General features: G+C 40.5%; 1 protein-coding gene across 1 annotated transcript; it reads left to right on the forward strand.

The window, feature by feature from the left end:
* Positions 1-12,357: 12,357 nt before the first annotated feature.
* Positions 12,358-17,875, forward strand: Hmgn1 (high mobility group nucleosome binding domain 1). The gene is made up of 6 exons (XM_027929248.2): positions 12,358-12,558; positions 12,837-12,869; positions 12,942-12,971; positions 13,051-13,101; positions 15,732-15,857; positions 17,488-17,875. The coding sequence occupies exons 1-6, from the start codon at positions 12,544-12,546 to the stop codon at positions 17,533-17,535; spliced, it is 303 nt and encodes a 100-aa protein (XP_027785049.1). The 5' UTR covers positions 12,358-12,543; the 3' UTR covers positions 17,536-17,875.
* Positions 17,876-19,340: the final 1,465 nt, after the last annotated feature.

Raw genomic sequence — 19,340 nt, forward strand, 5'->3', positions numbered from 1 at the left:
AATTAGTAGCTTAAAATGCATACATTTATTATCTGACAATTCAGAAATCTGAAATGCATCTCACTGGGCTAAAATAATGTTCTTGAGTGTCATGAGCCGTCCATGGGCTGTGTGTGGACTACGTTGCGTGTCATAGCCTCACGAGGGGATAGTCTGGCATTGGGAACCTCCCATTGGACCCCTACAGTGATTGACCACCTGATGCAAGTGAACTTCCCCCTCAAACTCTGCCAAAGATCCCACACAGCACCTGAGATGGGTATGACCTGAGAAGATGCCAATCAACCTGCTGACTGCAAGACACCAGGAAGCAAGACTCCGCCCTTGAAACTTTATCCCTGCCTTTGAGGCACCCCCTTAAATAAACCACCAGAGCCATCTTATCTTTGTCTAGTTCCAGTGCCCAAGTGGACTAGGTATATCAGGGACTTTGCTTCTGTAAATATATTTCTGGCTATTTGTGTTTTGTCATTCACTAATTATTTGAGACTTTAAGTTTTAGGATGGCTTACATCCTCCTGGGCAGGAAGAAGTGAGATGCTGGCCATCGCCCCTGTTACATGAGGACATTATGGCAAACAAAATAAACCAGTCACAAAAACACAAATCATGCATGAGGGCTGGGGCTGTGTCTTATGGTGGAGTGCTTTCCTAGCATGTGTGAGGCATTGGGTTCCATTCTCAGCACCACATAAAAATAAATAAAGGTTCATCCACAACTAAGTGTGTGTGTGTGTGTGTGTGTGTATATGTATATATATATGTATATATATGTATATGTATATATATATGTATATATATATACATATATATATATATACATATATATATACACAAATAATGCTCGATTCCACTCCCATTAGATCTCTAAAGTAGTCAAACCCTCCAAAACATGGACTAGAGGGAGGGGGAGACAGGTAGTCATTGTTAAGTGGGTGCTGAGTTTCAAGTTTGCAAGGTGAAAAAGTTCTGAAGACCTGGTGCACAACAATGCAAACATACATGACACTACTGAACAATACACTATAAAATATTTACAATAGCCGGGCATGGTGGCCCACACCTGTAATCCCAGTGGCTTATGAGGCTGAAACAGGAGGATCGAAAGTTCTAATCCGGCCCCAGCAAAAAAGTAAGGTGCTAAGCAACTCAGTGAGACTCTGTCTCTAAATAAAATACAAAATAGGGCAGGGAATGTGGTTCAGTGGTTGAGTGCCCCTCAGTTCAATCCCCAGTCCCCCCGCCCAAAAAAAAAAAAAAAAAAAACTACAATGGCAAATTCTATTACCAACATCTGTGAACATCTGTGCCTCCCATCTTCATCATTGGACTTGACAATGAATAAATTTACATCAGCAGTTTGCATCTAGCATTTATGCAGTATAATAAAAATTTTTGTTGTTTCAGAGGTTTTCCTTGTTTTGTCTTTCAATGAAGAGGCTTGGAAAAAAAATTAGGGATGGGAGGAGCACTAAGGATTGAACCCAGAGGTGCTTTACCACTGAGTTACATACCCAATTCTTTTTATTTATTTTTAAAATTATTTTATTAGTTGTTGAAGGATATTTATTTATTTATATGTGGTACTGAGAATCGAACCCAGTGCCTCACACATGCTAGGCAAGTGCTCTACCACTGAGCCACAAACTCAGCCTCCTTTTTTATTTTTTTATTTTGAGACAGGGTCTTGCAAATCACTGAGAATCTTGCCAAGTCACTGAGGCTGGCCTTGAAATTGGATCTGTCTGTCTCAGGCTCCCAAGTCACTGGGATTACAGGCGTGCACCACCACATCCAGCAAAAGGAAGAATATTTTTAAATGGACAATGGACCGTCTCACATATGTCAGATAAATAAGTTTAATAAGATTAGTAATACACATTTGGCTCACCTTTTAATTTAATGAAATCAAAATTTCAAACTGGAGAAAAATTATACCATAAATTTGCCATATATGAATTTTTTTACCAGAAATTTAAAAAAAATGGGGGGCTGGGGATGTGGCTCAAGCAGTAGTGCGCTTGCCCGGCATGTGTGGGGCACTGGGTTCGATCCTCAACACCATATAAAAATAAAAATAAAGATATTGTGTCCACCTAAAAAACTAAAAATAAATATTTTTTTAAAATTTGCAGGCAGGGAGCTCTTAGGGATTGAACCCAGGGCATAGCACATGCAAGACAAATGCTCTACTACCAAGCTACATCCCAAACCCTTTCTTATATTATTTCGATACAGGTTTTTGCTAAATTGCTGAAGCTGGCCTCAAACTTGTGATCCTCCTTCCTTAGACTCCCAAGTGGCTGGAATTACAGGCAAATGCCATCATGCCCAGAAAAAAAAAAAAAAAAAAAAAAAAAAAATATATATATATATATATATATATATATATATATATATATATATACACACATACATATATATATTTTAAAGGTATTAAATTATTCTGTGTATCAGATATTTTACCACCTGCAGATAAAATATGATGATGAGCCGAGCACACATCTGTAATCCCAGAGGCTCAGGGAGCTGAGGCAGGATCATGAATTCAATGCCAGCCTCAGCAACTTAGCAAGGCCCTAAGCAACTCAGTAAGATCCTGTCTCTCAATAAAATAAAAAAAAAGGGGGTCTGAGGATGTGGCTCACTGGTTCAGTAGTTAAGCTCCCCTGGGTTTAATCCCCAGTATCAAAAAAAAAAAAAAAAAATATATATATATATATACACACACACACACACACACACACACACACACACATAGATGATGATGATGAATCAAATGCTTCCAGTCCTTGTTCACTTGGAGCTTAACTAAACAAATAACTGTAAGTCCTGTAAATAATTACCAGCATGCAAAGTGTTCTGAAAGGATACATAGGTTTAAGTAGGTAATTGTCTGTCCTGGTTCCACGTTGTAGGCTTGTGGGTGCTCATTACGTTGTTGTCAGTAAATAATATAATATGAAGGAGGACTGTGAATGAAATAAGGGTGGTTGCATCATTTAAGATATTTTCCCCCAAAAAAAGTATGGGTCACTATAAAATATAGGAGGCCTTATCTAAAGTGAGGGTTGAGCATGAGGGTCAACAAGGATTTCCTATACTTCATTCTTTTCACCTCACTCTCATGGAAAAGTACACTGCACTAATTCAATGGTCCTATGTTAGAAAATTCGAATAGAAAACAAGAAAATCAACTTTCTGATCGTCTTGCATCCCACAGGACCAGAACTCACTAGTGACACACTGAAGAGGCAATTCTCTGTTCCCTTGAGGTTGGATCAGAAATGAGAAAGAACACCGGACTGTTTCACACCAAGTTTCACAAAGAATCTGAACATACTCAAGACCAACAAGTGAAACAGATGAATCTACAAGTGTGAGATCTGTCATCTCACTTTGAGCTATTAAGGAAAAAGTAACTTTGCAGGCCCAAAGTTATTCATTTAGATAATAAGAAAGCCCATTTTAGCTCAAACATAAATGTCTGATATTCCATACACAGTTAAGAACAATGAGCTGACCACATAGCATGATGCCATTGAAAGAACATTTTGCAATGTGTGAAAATATCACTATAAACAGCAGGAAGACATTGAAGAACCACGTGATAATAAAGATTTTAAATCACAAATTAAACTACATTGTAGTTATGTTCAAGAAACAGGGAAAAATATATCTGACTCATCAATTTTTGTCAAGCTGCGTTTGATTTCTCTGAAAAGAGAAAATGACACTCAGATAGAAATAATATTTTATATTATTTGATTATAATGAAAGGTCACATTGTTTTTTTTTCCTGTTTTGTCCTTAAGAAAGTTAAATGACATCTTCATTAGTTACAATGCTTTTAAGAATTCAGAAAAGAATCTTTTTTTATTTTAAAAAGACTATTTAAAAAGAGTTACTCTTAAAAAAAGAGTAACATAAAGAGATCATTTTTTTTCAATTTTGATAGTTACTCTCACCAACACTGCAAACTACAGATGTGGGTTAATCAAACCTAAGATTATATCCTCCTCTAGGTTTATGAACCGGTTTGCCTCAAGACATGTCAGGTAAACACTTCTATGCCATTGCCTCTGATTTTAGGATCCACATAAGCTGGGAAATCTTTAACTTCTTAATGTGATCTCAACAGTCAGAACAAGTGCCCTTTTTCAATGCAGTAAATATTTTTAAAACATATTTTTAGTTGTAGATGGGCACAATACCTTTATTTTATTTATTTATTTTTATGTGGTGCTGCGGATCAAAACCCATGCCTCACACATGAGGCAAGCGCTCTCCCCTGAGCTACAACCCCAGCCCTCAATGCAGTAAATACCTTTTATTCAATTCTTGTCTATTAAGTAGTTGTCCCTTGAGAGAGGACTTCTTACCTGAAGTACAGTAGCTGAGCAATCTGGAGGAGAAACAAGCAGTCCTTTCTTTTGATGTTTGGAAAGCCATGATTCACTCCCACGCATGAGAATGATCTGACCAATCTCTGGCTGGCTTGGTGTTCTTTCTAAAATAACAATCAATGCTATGGACTCCTAGAGGGGAAAGCTTGTAATAATAGAAATCCCAGTGATTTTATTATTGGCAATTAATTTTATAGTCATATACCCATAAAATTTTGAGATGATTAGAAATATGCTGCATGTTGAGTTCTGCGTCTGTTGCTCATGCCTGGGCTCTTCCTCTGCATTCTGGTGTTTCCAGGCAACTCATTCATCATAGTGGCAGCAGACAGCTCCTGTACTTTCCCTTGTTTGCATCCCTTGCTCCTCATGCTTCGGAAACAGTGCAGATACCAGATGCAGCAGTGAACTAAGTATTCAAGTGCTCTGACTGTCATGCCCCCATACCTTCTCTTTCACTCACAGCCTTGTACCACACCTACCCTCATTTATCTCCCATCTTCACCACGGGACAAACTGGCTCAGAGGCTGGGCTTTAGGGGACACTGTATCATACAGCACAGCACAGCAGTCTAGAATTGTTTCCATTTCTTCCCTTCCTCTCTGACTTTGGTCTGGATTCTGCCCTGCCACTCACTGAAATTGCTTTCAGTATATGGGTCATGGGCATGTTACAATCCTACTTGACTATCCACATCTGGGCTTTCAACTCTCACCTGCACAATCTCTTCTTTGAAATATGTCAAATGTATTTTTCTGCAGCTATTGAGATAATTACACAACTTTTATCCTCCATTCTGTTGATGTCTTATATCACAGTTGATTTGAATATATCAAACCATCCTTGTGTCTCAGGGATAAATCCCACTTGATCATAGTGTATGATTCCTGTAATGTGCTGTTAAAATTTGTTAGAATTTTTTTTTTAAAGAGAGAGTTTTAATATTTATTTTTTGGCGGATACAACATCTTTATTTTGTATGTGGTGCTGAGGATCGAACCCAGGCCGCACGCATGCCAGGCGAGTGTGCTATCGCTTGAGCCACATCCCCAGCCCCTTTGTTGAAATTTTTGCACCTATGTTCATCAGACACACTAGCATGTATGTATGTATGTATGTGTGTGTATATATATATATATATATATATATATATATATATATATATATATAAATACATTTCTTGTAGTGTCCTTGTCTTGCTCTGGCATCAGGATATACTGGCCTTATAAAATTAGTTTGGAAGTGTTTCCTTTTCAAATTTTTAGAAGTTTTTTTTTTTTCTTTTTTTAATTACTGATCCAATCTCCTTACTAATATTGATCTCTTTAGATTTTCTATTTGTTCTTGGTATGTTTTTTGTATCTAGGAATTTATCCATTTCTTCTAAGTTATCCAATTTTTGGCATATTCTTGTTCACACTAGACTCTTATGATCCTTTGTACTTCTGTAGCACATGTTTTATTGCCTCTTCTTTCATTTATTTTTATTTATTCTAAATAAAGTTTTGTCAATTTTGCTTTTTTTTTTTCTTCTTATACCAGGGATCGAACCCAGGGGCACTTAACCACTGAGCCACATCACCAGCCCTTATTTATTATTTTGAGACAAGTTGCTTAGAGCCTCACAAAGTTGTTGAAGCTGGCTTTTTTTCCTTCCTTTTTATTGGCGCATTATAATTATGCATAACAGTGGGATTTGTTATATTCATACATGCACACAATAAAACAGTATAATTTGATCAATTTCACAGCCCAATATCTCCCCTGACCCCCTTCTTCTATTCTACTGGTATTCCTTCTATTTTTTTTTCAATTTGTTCAAATTAGTTATACATGACAGTAGAATGCATTTAGACATATTGTATACAAATGGAGCATGACTTCTCCTTCCTCTGGCTGTACATGGTTTAGAGTCATACCAGTAGGGTAATAATGTCTCTTTCTACCATCCTTCCCATACCCACAGCTCCACCCCTCCCCTCACTCAAACCAGAGTTCCTTCATTCTTCCCTATCCCACCCCCCCAGCAGAGGTTGGCTTTGAACGTGCAATTATCTCCTGATTTGCTAGAATTGTTTTTAAAAACCAACTCAGTTTCATCTGTCTGTTGTATTTTCTATTCTCTATTTATTTAAGTTCTAATATTTCTGTCACCCTCACTGCTAATTTGGGCTTAGTTTGTTCTTCCATTTCTTGTTCTCTGATGTATAAACTTAGGTTGTTTGAGGTCTTCTTTTTTTTTCCCACTTACTGCTACTTTAGTTCCTCTTATAACTGCTGTTACTGCATCCCATAAATTTTGGTATGTTGAGTTTCCACTTAATCATTTGTCTTAAGATCTCTCTCTCTCTGAGGCAGGGTCTATCTAAGTGGCCCAGGCTGTCCTCATACTTGCCTTCCTCCTGGCTCAGCCTCTCAAGTCACTGGGATGATAGGCATGTGTCATTGTGCCCAGCTTAAGATTTTTACTTTGATTTCTTGGTTGTTCACAAGTGTGCTCCTTAATTTTCACAAATTTGTGATTTTTTCTCCTGTTATTGATTTCTAGCTTCTCCCATTGTATTTGGAAAAGATACTTGGAATTATTTTAATCTTCCTAAATTTGTTAAACCTTGCTTTGTGGCCTGATACGTGATCTATCCCAAAGAATGTTCCCCGTGTACTTCAGAAGAATGTGTATGGAATGCCCTGTTTGTCAGGTCCTTTTGGTTTATGGTGTTGTTCAAGTCTGCTCTTCCTTATTGATCTTTTAAAAAAGATATTTATGTATTTTAGTTGTAGATGGACACAATACTTTTTTTATTTTTATGTGGTACTGGGGATCGAATCCAGTGCCTCACGCATGCTAGGCAAGTGTTCTACTACCACAGAGCCACAACCCCGACTCCCCTTATTGATCTTTTGTCTGTATGCTCTGTTCATTATGGTAAGTGGGTACTGAACATCCAGACTATTGTTTTATCACTATTTCTCCCTTCATTCTGTATTCACTTTTATATTTAGATCATTGATGTTGGGTGCTATATCCATAGTTTTCATATCCTCTTAATGAATCACAACCCCTTTGTAAAATTTTCTCCTTAGTTTCTTGTGACTATTTTTGACACAAGAAACATATTTCGCTAATAAAAGTATAACCACCCCTACTCCCTTTTGGTTACTTTTGTATGGACTATCTTTTCTCACCTCTTCATTTACAACCACAATGTGGACAGGTGTAAATGCAGAGGTGGAGAAAAGATATCCATGCAAAAGTGAGCATACCGTAAGCAGCATATAGGTGCATGTTCTTTTTTAATCCAGGCATTCTCTGCTTTTTGACTTATTTAAATTGTTGTTTAAGGATTTATTACTGCCTTGTTGTTAACTGTTTTGTTTTGTAGTTTCTTTGCTTCCTTCATCCTCTCTTGCTACATTCTTTGTGGTGTTATGTTTTGGGTACATATATTTTGGTAGTACGTTTTTATTCCTGTATTCACTTATATATTTGCTACAGGTCTTTTTAAATTTCCATATGCACATCTTATCATCATGAGAGTCTGACAGCTTAGTTTCAGTTGCACATAAAAACTGCACTTATACTTATGCCTCCCATTTATGCTATGGCTATCACAGTTTACATCTTTTTTTTTTAAGAGAGAGTGAGAGAGAGAATTTTTAATATCTATTTTTTAGTTTTCGGCAGACACAACATCTTTGTTTGTATGTGGTGCTGAGGATCGAACTGGGCTGCACGCATGCCAGGCGAGCGCGCAACCGCTTGAGCCACATCCCCAGCCCCACAGTTTTGAATCATTAAGTCATTAACAAAGTATTCATACCTTTGTGTTTTATGTTTATACTAAAGTGATTTACATACCACATCACAGTGTTATTCTGATTTTTATTATGTACTCACCTTTACCAGTGAGTTTTATACCTTTGTAAGTCATTTGCTAATGTCCTTTCATTTCAGCTCAAAGAATCCCTCTAGCATTTCCTGAAAAGCAGATCTAATGGTGATAAACTCCTCAGCTTGTTTTTCTGGAAAAGTCTATCCCTCTTTCATTTCTGAAGAACAACTTGGATAGGTGTAGTGTTCATGGTTGGCACTCTTTCCTTCAGCACTTGGAATGCGCCATGCTACTCCCTCCTGGCCTGCAAGCTTCCCACTGGGAAATCCACTCATACAGTAGGATAATGGCAGCTCTCCTGGAATTGAGTGGCGATTTTTTTCTTACTGCTTTCAGAATTCCCTATATTTAATGACTTTTGACAATTTGATTACAACCTGTATCAGTGAAGATCTCTTTATGGTCAACTGAGTTCTTTAAGCATTATGGATCTGGATATTTCTCTTTTCATATTTGAGTAGGCTTATCATTCTTTCTTTAAATAAGCTGTTTCTTTCCATGCTCCTTTTAGAACACACAAAATATGACTGATGGTGTCCTATAAGTTCCATAAGCTTCTTTTACTTTTTTCATTCTTTTTTTCTATACATTAAAGATGGCAAGATGGCTAATATGTTTTACTACAAGCTTTAAACAATAGTACATCTCTACAATGGAATGCAATGCAGTCAACAAAAAAGAAGGACGGGTCTTTTAAGGACTGATAGGAAACACTCTCCTCTGTTAAGAAAGGAAACATTCAAACAGTGTGCGAAATAGGGGGGGAGAAAAGAATAGAACAAAATCTATGACCTGCTTCCTAAAGTTCTCTATTGCTCTCTCCTCCAGTCACTACCTCCCTACCTCATGCCAGTCAAGAATCTCTACCCTGACTCTTCTATTTTTTTTTAGCTGTAGATGGACACAATACTATTGTTAGTTCTTTTTAATGTGGTGCTGGGGATAGAACCCAGTGCCTCATACATGCTAGGAAGCGCTCTACATTGAGCCACAAACCCAGCCCTCTTTTTTTTACTTTTTTAGTTTTCGGTGGACAGAACATATTTTATTTTTATGTGGTTGTGAGGATCGAACCCAGCGCACCCCACGCATGCCAGGCAAGCGTGCTATGGCTTGAGCCACATCCCCAGCCCCCAGCCCTCTGACTCTTAAGAGACTAGTTCACATGGTATGTACTCTTAGACCTGGTGTCTTTCTCCTTATATTGTATGTGTAAGATGCATCCATGTTGTTGAGTGTGGTTGCACATGGCTCATTCTCAATGCCAATAGAGTTCCATTTGTTTATCCATCTTTCTGTTGACAGGTATTTAGGTTGCTCTGTTTGGGCTTCTGACAAATAGTTCAGCTATGAATATGGTACCTTCATGTTTTGTGGTGAAAGGGTATAAGCATATTTATTGAGTACATTTCAAGGAGTTGAATTAGGGTCACAGAGTGTTTACCTTTGAAAGGCACTGCCAAATGGTTTTTAAACTAACTTCTAGTGGCTCCAAGTGCTTCTTGTTGACAACTCCAAAAGCAAAACAAAACAAAACCAACCTGGGCCAAAACCAACAATCATGGGCTGCCGGTTGTCATCTCTGGCCTACTGCATCTTCAGCTTATAGAAGAGAAGAGCTTCATGAGGTAAGTTTAAATTTCAGCATGGCATGCCCTTAATCCTTTGCAACATCCCCAATTCCAGGATAATATCAAACTCCTTACTCCTTTCACAGGCAGCCTTCCTCTTTTGTCCCTTTCCTGAATTGTCTTGTTTTTGTGGCACTGGGAATTGAACATAGTCTCATACATGCTACGCAAGCACCTTATCCCTGAGTTACATCCTCAGCCTTTTCCTGATCTTTTTTCTTTTTCTTTTTTTTTTTTTTTTGACACCAGGAATTGAATTCAGGGGCACTCAACCACTGACCCACATCCCCAGCCCTATTTTCTATTTTATTTAGAGACAGGATCTCACTGAGTTGCTTAGTGCCTAAGTTGCTGAGGCTGGCTTTGAACTTGTGATCCTGCTGTCTCAGCCTCCTGTGCCACTGAGATTACATGCATGCACCACTGCGCTTGGCCTTTTCCTGATCTAAATGTGGATATTTTCCACACCATTCCTGCCATTTTGAAGGTTCTGGAAAGCTGCCAGGCTCTAGCTAATTTGCATGCACTGAAAAATGCTGTCACCCCTGCCTGTGACTTCCCTTTCCTCAATCCTTGGTAAATTACAAGCCCCAGTGATAAGATACAGGGCTGACACAGAGCAAGTGCTCGGACCAAATTTGTGCAAACTCAGGCACTCTTTGATGCTCAATTTTTTTTTTAAGGTAATGGGAGAAAGCGCCATTAGACAAAAGAAAAGGTACATTTTATTTCCACCTTCCCCAGAATAACTGATACCACTTTCTTTGAATATATGAGGAGTGTGTATTTGTATGCCCCACTGCACCCCACCCCAGCGCCCCCAAAGGCTGAGAATAAATGGTGAGTAGCAGGAAAGGCCCACTAACAAGTTAATATCCTGCAAAGATGAAGTTAGGGAACCTCTGAGGCATTGCATTCCAGATAGAAAGAGGGCAGGTGATAATGCCTGGAAGCAGGGAGTGCCTGGCCATTTGGAGGGGCAGAAGGTGGAAGAGGTGAGCAGGGATCAAAGTTGTGGACTTAAGCTGGATGAAACTGCAAGAGCTTTTATAAACTACTCTTGAGAAATGTAGTCTCGTGAAAAAGCGAGGTATAGGGCTGGGGTTATGGCTCGGTGGTAGAGCACTTGCTTAGCCTAGGTGAGGCACTGGGTTCAATTTTCAGCACTGCATATAATAAAAACATTAAAAAAAAAAAAAAAAAGCAAGAGTTTTTGACCAGGAATCAAAAGGTCTAACTTATGGTTTTAAAAATCCACTTCGGGGTTGGGGTTGTGGCTCAGTGGTGGAGTGCCTGCCTTGCCAAAAATTTGTGTCCACCAATAACTAAAAAAAATTTTTAAAAATCCACTTCAGAGGAGCTCTGCCCCTCTTTCTTTTTGCAGTTGCTGAGAAGGCGCGATAGCTTACCTAATTGCTACCAAATGATGGACATTTAGCATACTTCCAATATTTTACTCAAAAGCACTTCTAAGTATTTTCCCTTCCAAAAATTCCAGCTGAGAATTTTCAATTAAATTTCCCCCCCCCCCTACGGTAAACCAACTAAACCAGGCCTCTTAAATGTCTTCATTAAAAAAAAAAAAAAAACAGTAGCGTGCAATCCAGGGTTACCAGCTCAGACGCCAGGCCTAAAGCCATTTTCGCTTAAAACTGAGCTTAGGCAAGCACCGAGTTTAAAAGAGACGGCGTGCTCCTTCAGCACAGATGGAACAGCTAGGACGGGTTCTCAAAAGCTAGATCCCTAGAACTATCCGGCTCCAGACCCAGAACCCACGCTATTATAGCAGTAGGCACCGGAGGACCGAAGATTCAGTATTAAATATTCAATATTAAACAGAAAATCAGACCAAAGCAACCACGCAGGGAGGGGAGAAGCACGGGGTACGCGCCGGGTAAGTCTTCCCACGACCCGCGCCAGCGCCTGCGCACTACGCCCACCCCGTAGGCCTGATTAGCCTTTCTTGCCGACTAACGTAGGGAACAGTTGCTCGTTCGTGAAACCGTTTTCCCTCTGCCTTTCCAGTCTAGGAGACCACTTATGAAATTCCGAATCGAGCTACACAGAAAGCGAAGGCTCCACGCTCGTGGATTTCAGGACCTGCAAACCTCAGGTGTCCAGGGGCATGGTGGGTGGGGGCACCCGCAGCCACGTGACAAGCTTCCGCTAATCGGGGCGAAGACCGCACTTTGCGGCTTGGCTTCAAACGAACTACCGCAAGGCCGAGCGGCCTCTGGGTCCTCCCCCCTCCGTCTGGGTCTGGGGCCCCGCGAGACGCCGGCCGGGGTGGGGGCGCCGGGGGCGGGGGCGGGGCGGCGGGGTCGAGTGACGACCGGCCTCACCTATTCCCGGCGCGGGCCGAGGCGCGCGCGCGGTGCGATAGGCGTCGCAGCCAATGGGGGTGGGGGGCGGCCCGGCCGGCGGGGGCGCGGGGGGAGGAGGGGGCGGGCTCCCAATCCGGTTCCATCCGGTTCTCCCACCGCCCCCTCCGCGGGTCGCAGCAGCTCCGGCGGCCCGAGCAACAGCAGCAGCAGCAGCTAGGCAGCGCAGCTTCGGAAGGCTTCCGCGCTCCGCGGCTCGCAGCACTCGCACGTGCTCCGCGCGCCGCCACGATGCCCAAGAGGAAGGTGAGCGCGGCTGCGGCGCGCCGAGCCCCAGACGCCCCGCCGGCTGCGCCAGGCCCCGGCCCGGCCCCGCCGCACCCACGGCGGCCGCGCCGGGCCGGGCCGGGCGGCGCGCGGACGGGCGCGCAAGGCCTGGGGGGCGTCCTGGAGGGTTTTGTGGTGGGGGGGGCGCGGCCGCGGCGGCGGGAGCGCTGACGTCACGCGGCCGGGCATTGTTCTCTGTCGCGGGGCGCGGGCGCAGGCGCGGCGGGCGGCGCCCACTCGGTGTGCTTCCTCCACAGGTCAGCTCGGCCGAAGGCGCGGCGAAGGAGGAGGTGAGCGCGCGCCCGGGGCGGGGGGCGGGGTCGCGCGCCGCCGCGCTCGCTGACGCCCTTTCTCTCCCACAGCCCAAGCGGAGGTCGGCCCGCCTGTCGGCAGTAAGTATGGCCCGCCCCGAGGCCGTGGGGTGGCCGCGGCTTGCGCGGCCGCCGGCTGAGCGCTGCTTTTGCCTTTCAGAAGCCTGCTCCTGCCAAGGCGGACGCCAAGCCTCGGAAGGCGGCGGGCAAGGTGGGTGCGGCGCCTGCGCTGTGGGCCTCCGGTCGATGGTGGGGCTGCGCGTGGATCTTCGCGCGGGGTAAGGGGAGTGGCGCGTCCCATTAAGGCCGCCAGCACTTAGGAAGTCTGAGCTGGAGGAGCGTTGGCTTCAGGTTCAGAGGAAAGCTGGGCGGTGCGGTAGGTACTGGTTCGCTCCTGCACCCCACGTTCCCACTCCCAGGGACACGGCCTGGTAGGGACACGGCCAGCTAGGCACTCCGGCCGGCAGGAAGGACGGGTAGGTTTGTGCACGGTTTCCAAGCCGAGATCCCCTCTTTTCACCCTGGATGCGGGCAGATCAGAAGTGTGTGTTCCCTGAGAAGTATTTTATTGCCAGTGCAGTTGCTGTCCTAACAGCCTTTGGGTCAACGGGATGATTTATTGCTCCAGAATAAATTTATGACGCACCATTCAGATTGTGGTTTGCAAGTTTTCAGAATACAGGTTATTCTTAGGTGTATGTAAATCTGATGACTTTTAAGTTAAAAGCAAAATATATGGAAGTCATTCATAAACTTTCACATTTGGGCATATCGTTGAAAACCATCCTCTGCAAGGCTCTACCTGTATCTCATGATGGGAGTGATGGTGGGGAGTGTTTGAAAATAACGCCTACGTTCCATTCCCAAAAGTGTAGATGGAAGGTTGGCACTGCATGATTGTCAGAAGAGGCAAGCTGGTTGGTTTTTTGGGCTTTGAGTTTTTTCAAGCATTGTATAGAATTGAATGTAAAAATAAAAGGCATGTTTTTGTAATCTTTTTAAAGATAAATGTGCAAGGAAGTAATAAGTATAATACATCACTCCAGCAGGCAATTAAGTAGTTCTCCATTCACACAGTACCATAGAAACTTTTCATGAGTACCTGAAAAAAAGTGAATGTTGTTATAAAATGTTGGTATAAGTATCGTTATTACCCATCTTTTTGATTATCCACTTTTTAAACAGGTTAGCTAAAATACTTGCTTGTTTCACTCTTTTTTTTTTTCTTCCCTTTGTTTATCTATATCTTGATTTACCTGTAAAATATTTTAGATGCAAACAGTTTTACCCCCAGTGGGTTTGGGACAGCAGATGTAATCTTTCCCCCCCCTTCTCAAGGTAAGTCTAACTATCCCTATTTGAGGAAAAAACTTGCGATTAAGTTTTCTCAAAGGAAAAATGGGAGAAGAGTTTCTTTGTTTTTATATTTAGTTTTAATAAGCCTTTGTCTTAGTCTTTGAATACAGTCCAGTTCTATTCGGTAATGTGGAGTAAGCACTACTTCGTGCATTGATTATCAAACTGTATAATGCATACACTTTTTCAAGTTACTTCTAGTGTGAGCTTCTGACTTGTATCATTTCTTTAGGAGTAAATATTTCAAAAGCTGAAACATCATACTTAGGAAAATTTGATTTTTGGTACTGGGGTTTGGACCCAGAGCCTTCTCATTGCTAGGCAAGCTCTCTGCTCTCTCCCTATTCCCCACTTAGCTATCAATGGTTACAAACATTATTATTTCAAGTCAATGATAATGTGTATTTTACTTCACTTTTTTTAGCTTTATATTTGTACATTATTGGGACAGTGGTTCTGAAATTAATGACATTTATAGAAATCAGGTTACAAAGAAGTTCCTAAGTATAGAAGTAATTATAACACTTCATGGTAACAATGTACAGCCATGTTATTCCACATGTATCTGTTTATAAATATATTTGTAGGATTAATAGTCATCATGGTGTCATATATGAAAGGCCACCACTGGCACAGAATACCTTGCAGTAATTTTTTCCCCCACTTAGTTTTGAAGATGTGAAATCTGCATGCATGTCTTGTGGCCATTTAACTTAAGTAATTGGTCAGTACTCATAGGAATCTTTTATACAACCTACTGGTGACCTAACTTAACTATTATTACAGTCTTTATTTACAGGGAACTGTGTGAAGTTTTTATAAGCTGCTGCTTCCTCATTGGTAGATGATATCCAAAAATACTGTTTTATATTGCTTTAAACTAGTATTTCGGTTTACAATATCATACTAATACCTGTGCTTTTCAGATTCTTCAAACACCTAAATGAAAAAGATAAAATTGATCCTTTTATAGCTACTCATTAAAAGATATCAAGGGATTAACTGTAGCAGAATAGTCAACATGACCATACAACATGGTGCTTTTTCCAGGTGAATGGTCTTCGTGTGAGGGTAACAGTCTTGTCAGGACAGTGATTATCTACCAGATGGATTATTATTCAGGCTTAAAAGAAAATTGTGGGTTGGTAGGGTTATACTGGGAAGACATTCTTAAAGCTCTTCTGCTTGTTTTGTCATGTAGAACTTAAAAGAGGGTAGGGGTAATGGTGGCTGAAAAAGTGAAGCACAGGCTCTAGTTTTAATCCTATGGCTAATGAGACTTGATGCGCAAACGCTCTTATAAATCTCCTTAGCATATTATGTCTTCATTACTGGGGGTGGATCTTAAGTTACCTTGTGGATGAGGTAACTCAGGTTGATGTGTGCTTAGCATTGTTATAGTGGTTACCATGGATGTAATCCATATTGAGTCAGACAGTGGAAGTATGAAGTTTATACTTAGAATATTCTCCTAATCTGTTTTAGGATAAATCATCAGACAAAAAAGTTCAAAAAGGGAAAAGGGGAGCAAAGGGAAAACAGGCTGAAGTGGCTAACCAGGAAACTAAAGAAGATTTACCTGCAGAAAATGGAGAAACGAAAAATGAGGAGGTCAGAAGTGTTGTGTTTGGCATTGATTTTTTACTCTGAATAATAGGTTTTCTTTATAAATTTATAAATAAATTTGAAAGTATATATATATAAACAAGTGAACACAAAATTTTAAAGTACTCAGTATCATCAGTACTGTGTCTGTCCACCATCTAAGTCATACAGAGAATTCATTCATAATTCTTGGTATAAAAAATTTTAGGAAAGAATTTACAAAATGCTATGCAGCTTAATTTCTTTCCACATGAACATGTACCTTATGTAGGTATGCAGTTTCTTGTTTTAAAATTGTGTACAGATCTGTCATATTGACTAGGACATGCTTGAATCTTGGGTATTTGTTGATTGGGCTGTCCTCAATTTCTTGAGTCCTCCTACCTCTTTTTTTTTAGGGGAGGTTGTACTGAGGATTGAGCTCAGGGTACTCCACCACTGAGCTACATCCCCAGCCCTATTTTGTATTTTATTTATTTATAAACAGGGTCTCACTGAGTTGCTTAGGGCCTTGCCATTGCTGAGATTGCTAAGGCTGGCTTTGAACTTGTGATCCTCCTCAGCCTCACAAATTGCTGGGATTACCAACATGTGCCACTATACCGGGCTCCTGCCTTATCTTCCCTAATAGCTGGAAGTAGTATATCAGACATGCCACTGTCCCCAGCTTTGGTTTGGTTTTGTTGTTCTTGCGACATGCTAGGCAAGCACTCCCTAAACTACATTGCCAGCAACTGTTTTTGTTTGTTTTGTTTTGTTTTAGTACTATGGACATTGCTTGAAGTTTTTTTTTTTTTAAAGTGAAGTATTTTGATTTTAGTATGCCTTTATGTTAGTTACATTGGCTAAACTGGAAAAAGTAAATTACTGCCGGGCGTGGTGGTGCATGCCTGTAATCCTAGTGGCTCTGGAGTCTGAGACAGGAGAATTGCCAGCAAAGTCGGCCTCAGCAATGGCCAGGCAGGAGCCAAGCAACCCAGGGAGTCCTTGTCTCTAAATAAAATACAAAATAGGGCTGGGAATGTGGCTCAGTGGTCAAGTGCCCCTGAGTTCAATCCCTGGTACCAAAAAAAGGTAAATTATTTAGTTACCAGCTTTTAGACTGATTTTTTACAGATAAATTCTTAGTGATCAAATATTTCTAAATTAGCTGGGTTTTAGTTTTTTTAACTTCCTGATTCTAACCACATGTCAAATATTACATGAAAATCTCATTGTTAATTACATTTAAAAGGAATAAAGTTGACCTTCTGGTACGTGTTACCAAGTATAGTTAATTCTCCTTATTTTTAGTATTTGTTTTATTAAGTTTTCTCAAATGCCAGACCATCACACCTGGGGAAATACAGGGTTAGGTTCCTGAAATTGTAGTTGCAATTGTAGAATTGCAACATTTTTTCAACTGATGTGTACATTACTTTGTTTTGTGTGTATTATATATTATAAGTCATGCCTGGATGGTGAAGCTATCCACACCTTTTCTCTGTAAGGCACATCACAGCCTTCTCGGATTTAGCAACACTAACTAGACATCACTTAGACAAAGTAATGGTTAATTTAAAACCTATGTGTTAAATTCTGAAGATCAAAGATGCCCTGGAAATCAGATGTTTAATTGCTTTTCTTTGATTTACAGAGTCCAGCTTCTGATGAAGCAGAAGAGAAAGAAGCCAAGTCTGATTAATCATACACCATGTCTTTTCAGTGGTCCCGTCTCCCTTCTTGTACAATCCAGAGGAATATTTTTATCAACTATTTTGTAAATGCAAGTTTTTTAGTAGCTCTAGAAACATTTTTAAAAAGGAGGGAATCCCACCTCATCCCATTTTTTAAGTGTAAATGATTTTTTTTTAGAAGTGAAATCATTTGCTGGTTGTTTATTTTTGGGTACAACCAGAAAATAGTGGGATATTGAATTATGGGAGGCTTGGACTGTCTTTGGTATCAGCTTAACATTCCATAGGTGGGGGGTTAGTTTTATATCCTACAATACAAAGCATATTAAATGGCAGTTTGGAGTCACAGTATTGCATTTAATGTCTTGAATATTTTAAATTACTTCTATTCCTGTGTTTTTTAGTAGAATTGTTTCCTAAAGAAGACCACTACTGGATCATTGCTGTCAGAATCGTATGTACTCTGTAACATCTTTGGTTGTGGAAGTCTAGTTTTCCTAATATTTTTAATGTGCTGTGAAAGATGAAAAATTTGAGTATGTTGTGTGTGACAAAGTTTTGAATTAGTGGGACCTAAGTAATAACATTCAAAGATACTGGTACTTGATATTCTATTAAGGAAAAAAATGCCTCCAAATTAAAAGCTGGAAAGTCACTGGAATAACTGAAAAAGAATCACAGTATAAAGCTTTTTAGATTTCCGGTACGTGTGTTAAGAATTGTGTACAAAGTGAAATGTCTGTGTACTGATTCTCAATACAGCCAATAAAATCTCAAACACGAAAATGTTTTGAATTTTATTTGGAGAATTTGAACATCTGTGTACTTAGAAGATATTTGACTTTTAAATGTCTTTAGGGGTAGATGGACACAATAACATTATTTTCATGTGGTGCTGAGGATCAAACCCACTTCTTCAAACGTGCAAGGCAAGCACTGTGCCACTGAGCTACAACCCCAGCCTAAGATGTTTCTTTTAAATTAATAATGGTAAACAGTCCAGAGTTGTTAATTCCTCCTTCACATAAGGCAGGATTATAAGTACAGAACAGGCTCCAACTAAGTATAATAAGGTTTCTATTGTTCATTTTTTTAAAGACCACTTCTTCATGTTTTTCATGCGGGGCTCAAGTGATATTACTGCCTCAGCCTTCTGGTTGGCTGGGACTGTAGGCCTCTTCCTCACACTTGTTAACTTTCTCCCAATGTCAGTGAATACCCTTCTGTAGCATTTACCAGTGCTGGGTAGTATTTATTTCAATAACATGATATAGCAGACATTTAGACCCCCCACACACACACACACAAACAAGTATAGTGGTTCAATCCCTGCACCTCATTCTTTTAATCCACAGCCAAAGATGTATCACAATCTCCACTTTGTGGATTTACAAAAAAAAGAGGTAGTTGAAAGTTACTAAACAGAAGTAGCTCAGTAACAACTGGTTTTATTTTAAGAAAATTAAAATTAGGATTACATTTTTTAAAAAGGACTGAAAAATACAAATAAGTGTTTATGTTTAAAGTTTTTTTAATTGCAAAACTTTTTAATACTTGACTAATAGTTTATTATGTGACTACCAGGTATGGTGGCACAACACCTGTCAAGGACTTGGGAGGTAAGGCAGGAGGATCACAAATTCAAGGCCAGCCTCCGCAACTTTGCAAACCCCTAAGCAACATCCTTAACATATAAGTGCAAATTATACTAATCTTAAATTTTTTATCACTGAAAGCATTTATTTACCTTTGGAAAATTACAGTTAAGCAAGGTGCCATGGCACATGCCTGTAATCCCAGCGATTTGGAAGGC

This window comes from Marmota flaviventris, chromosome 8, assembly GCF_047511675.1.
Source record: "Marmota flaviventris isolate mMarFla1 chromosome 8, mMarFla1.hap1, whole genome shotgun sequence".
Taxonomy (NCBI): Eukaryota; Metazoa; Chordata; class Mammalia; order Rodentia; family Sciuridae; genus Marmota; species Marmota flaviventris.

Coding starts and splice junctions, on each gene's coding strand:
- Hmgn1 (XM_027929248.2), top strand. Junction 12,870..12,941: donor AAGGCGCGGCGAAGGAGGAG/GTGAGCGCGCGC, acceptor TCTCTCCCACAG/CCCAAGCGGAGGTCGGCCCG. Junction 12,972..13,050: donor GGTCGGCCCGCCTGTCGGCA/GTAAGTATGGCC, acceptor TTTGCCTTTCAG/AAGCCTGCTCCTGCCAAGGC.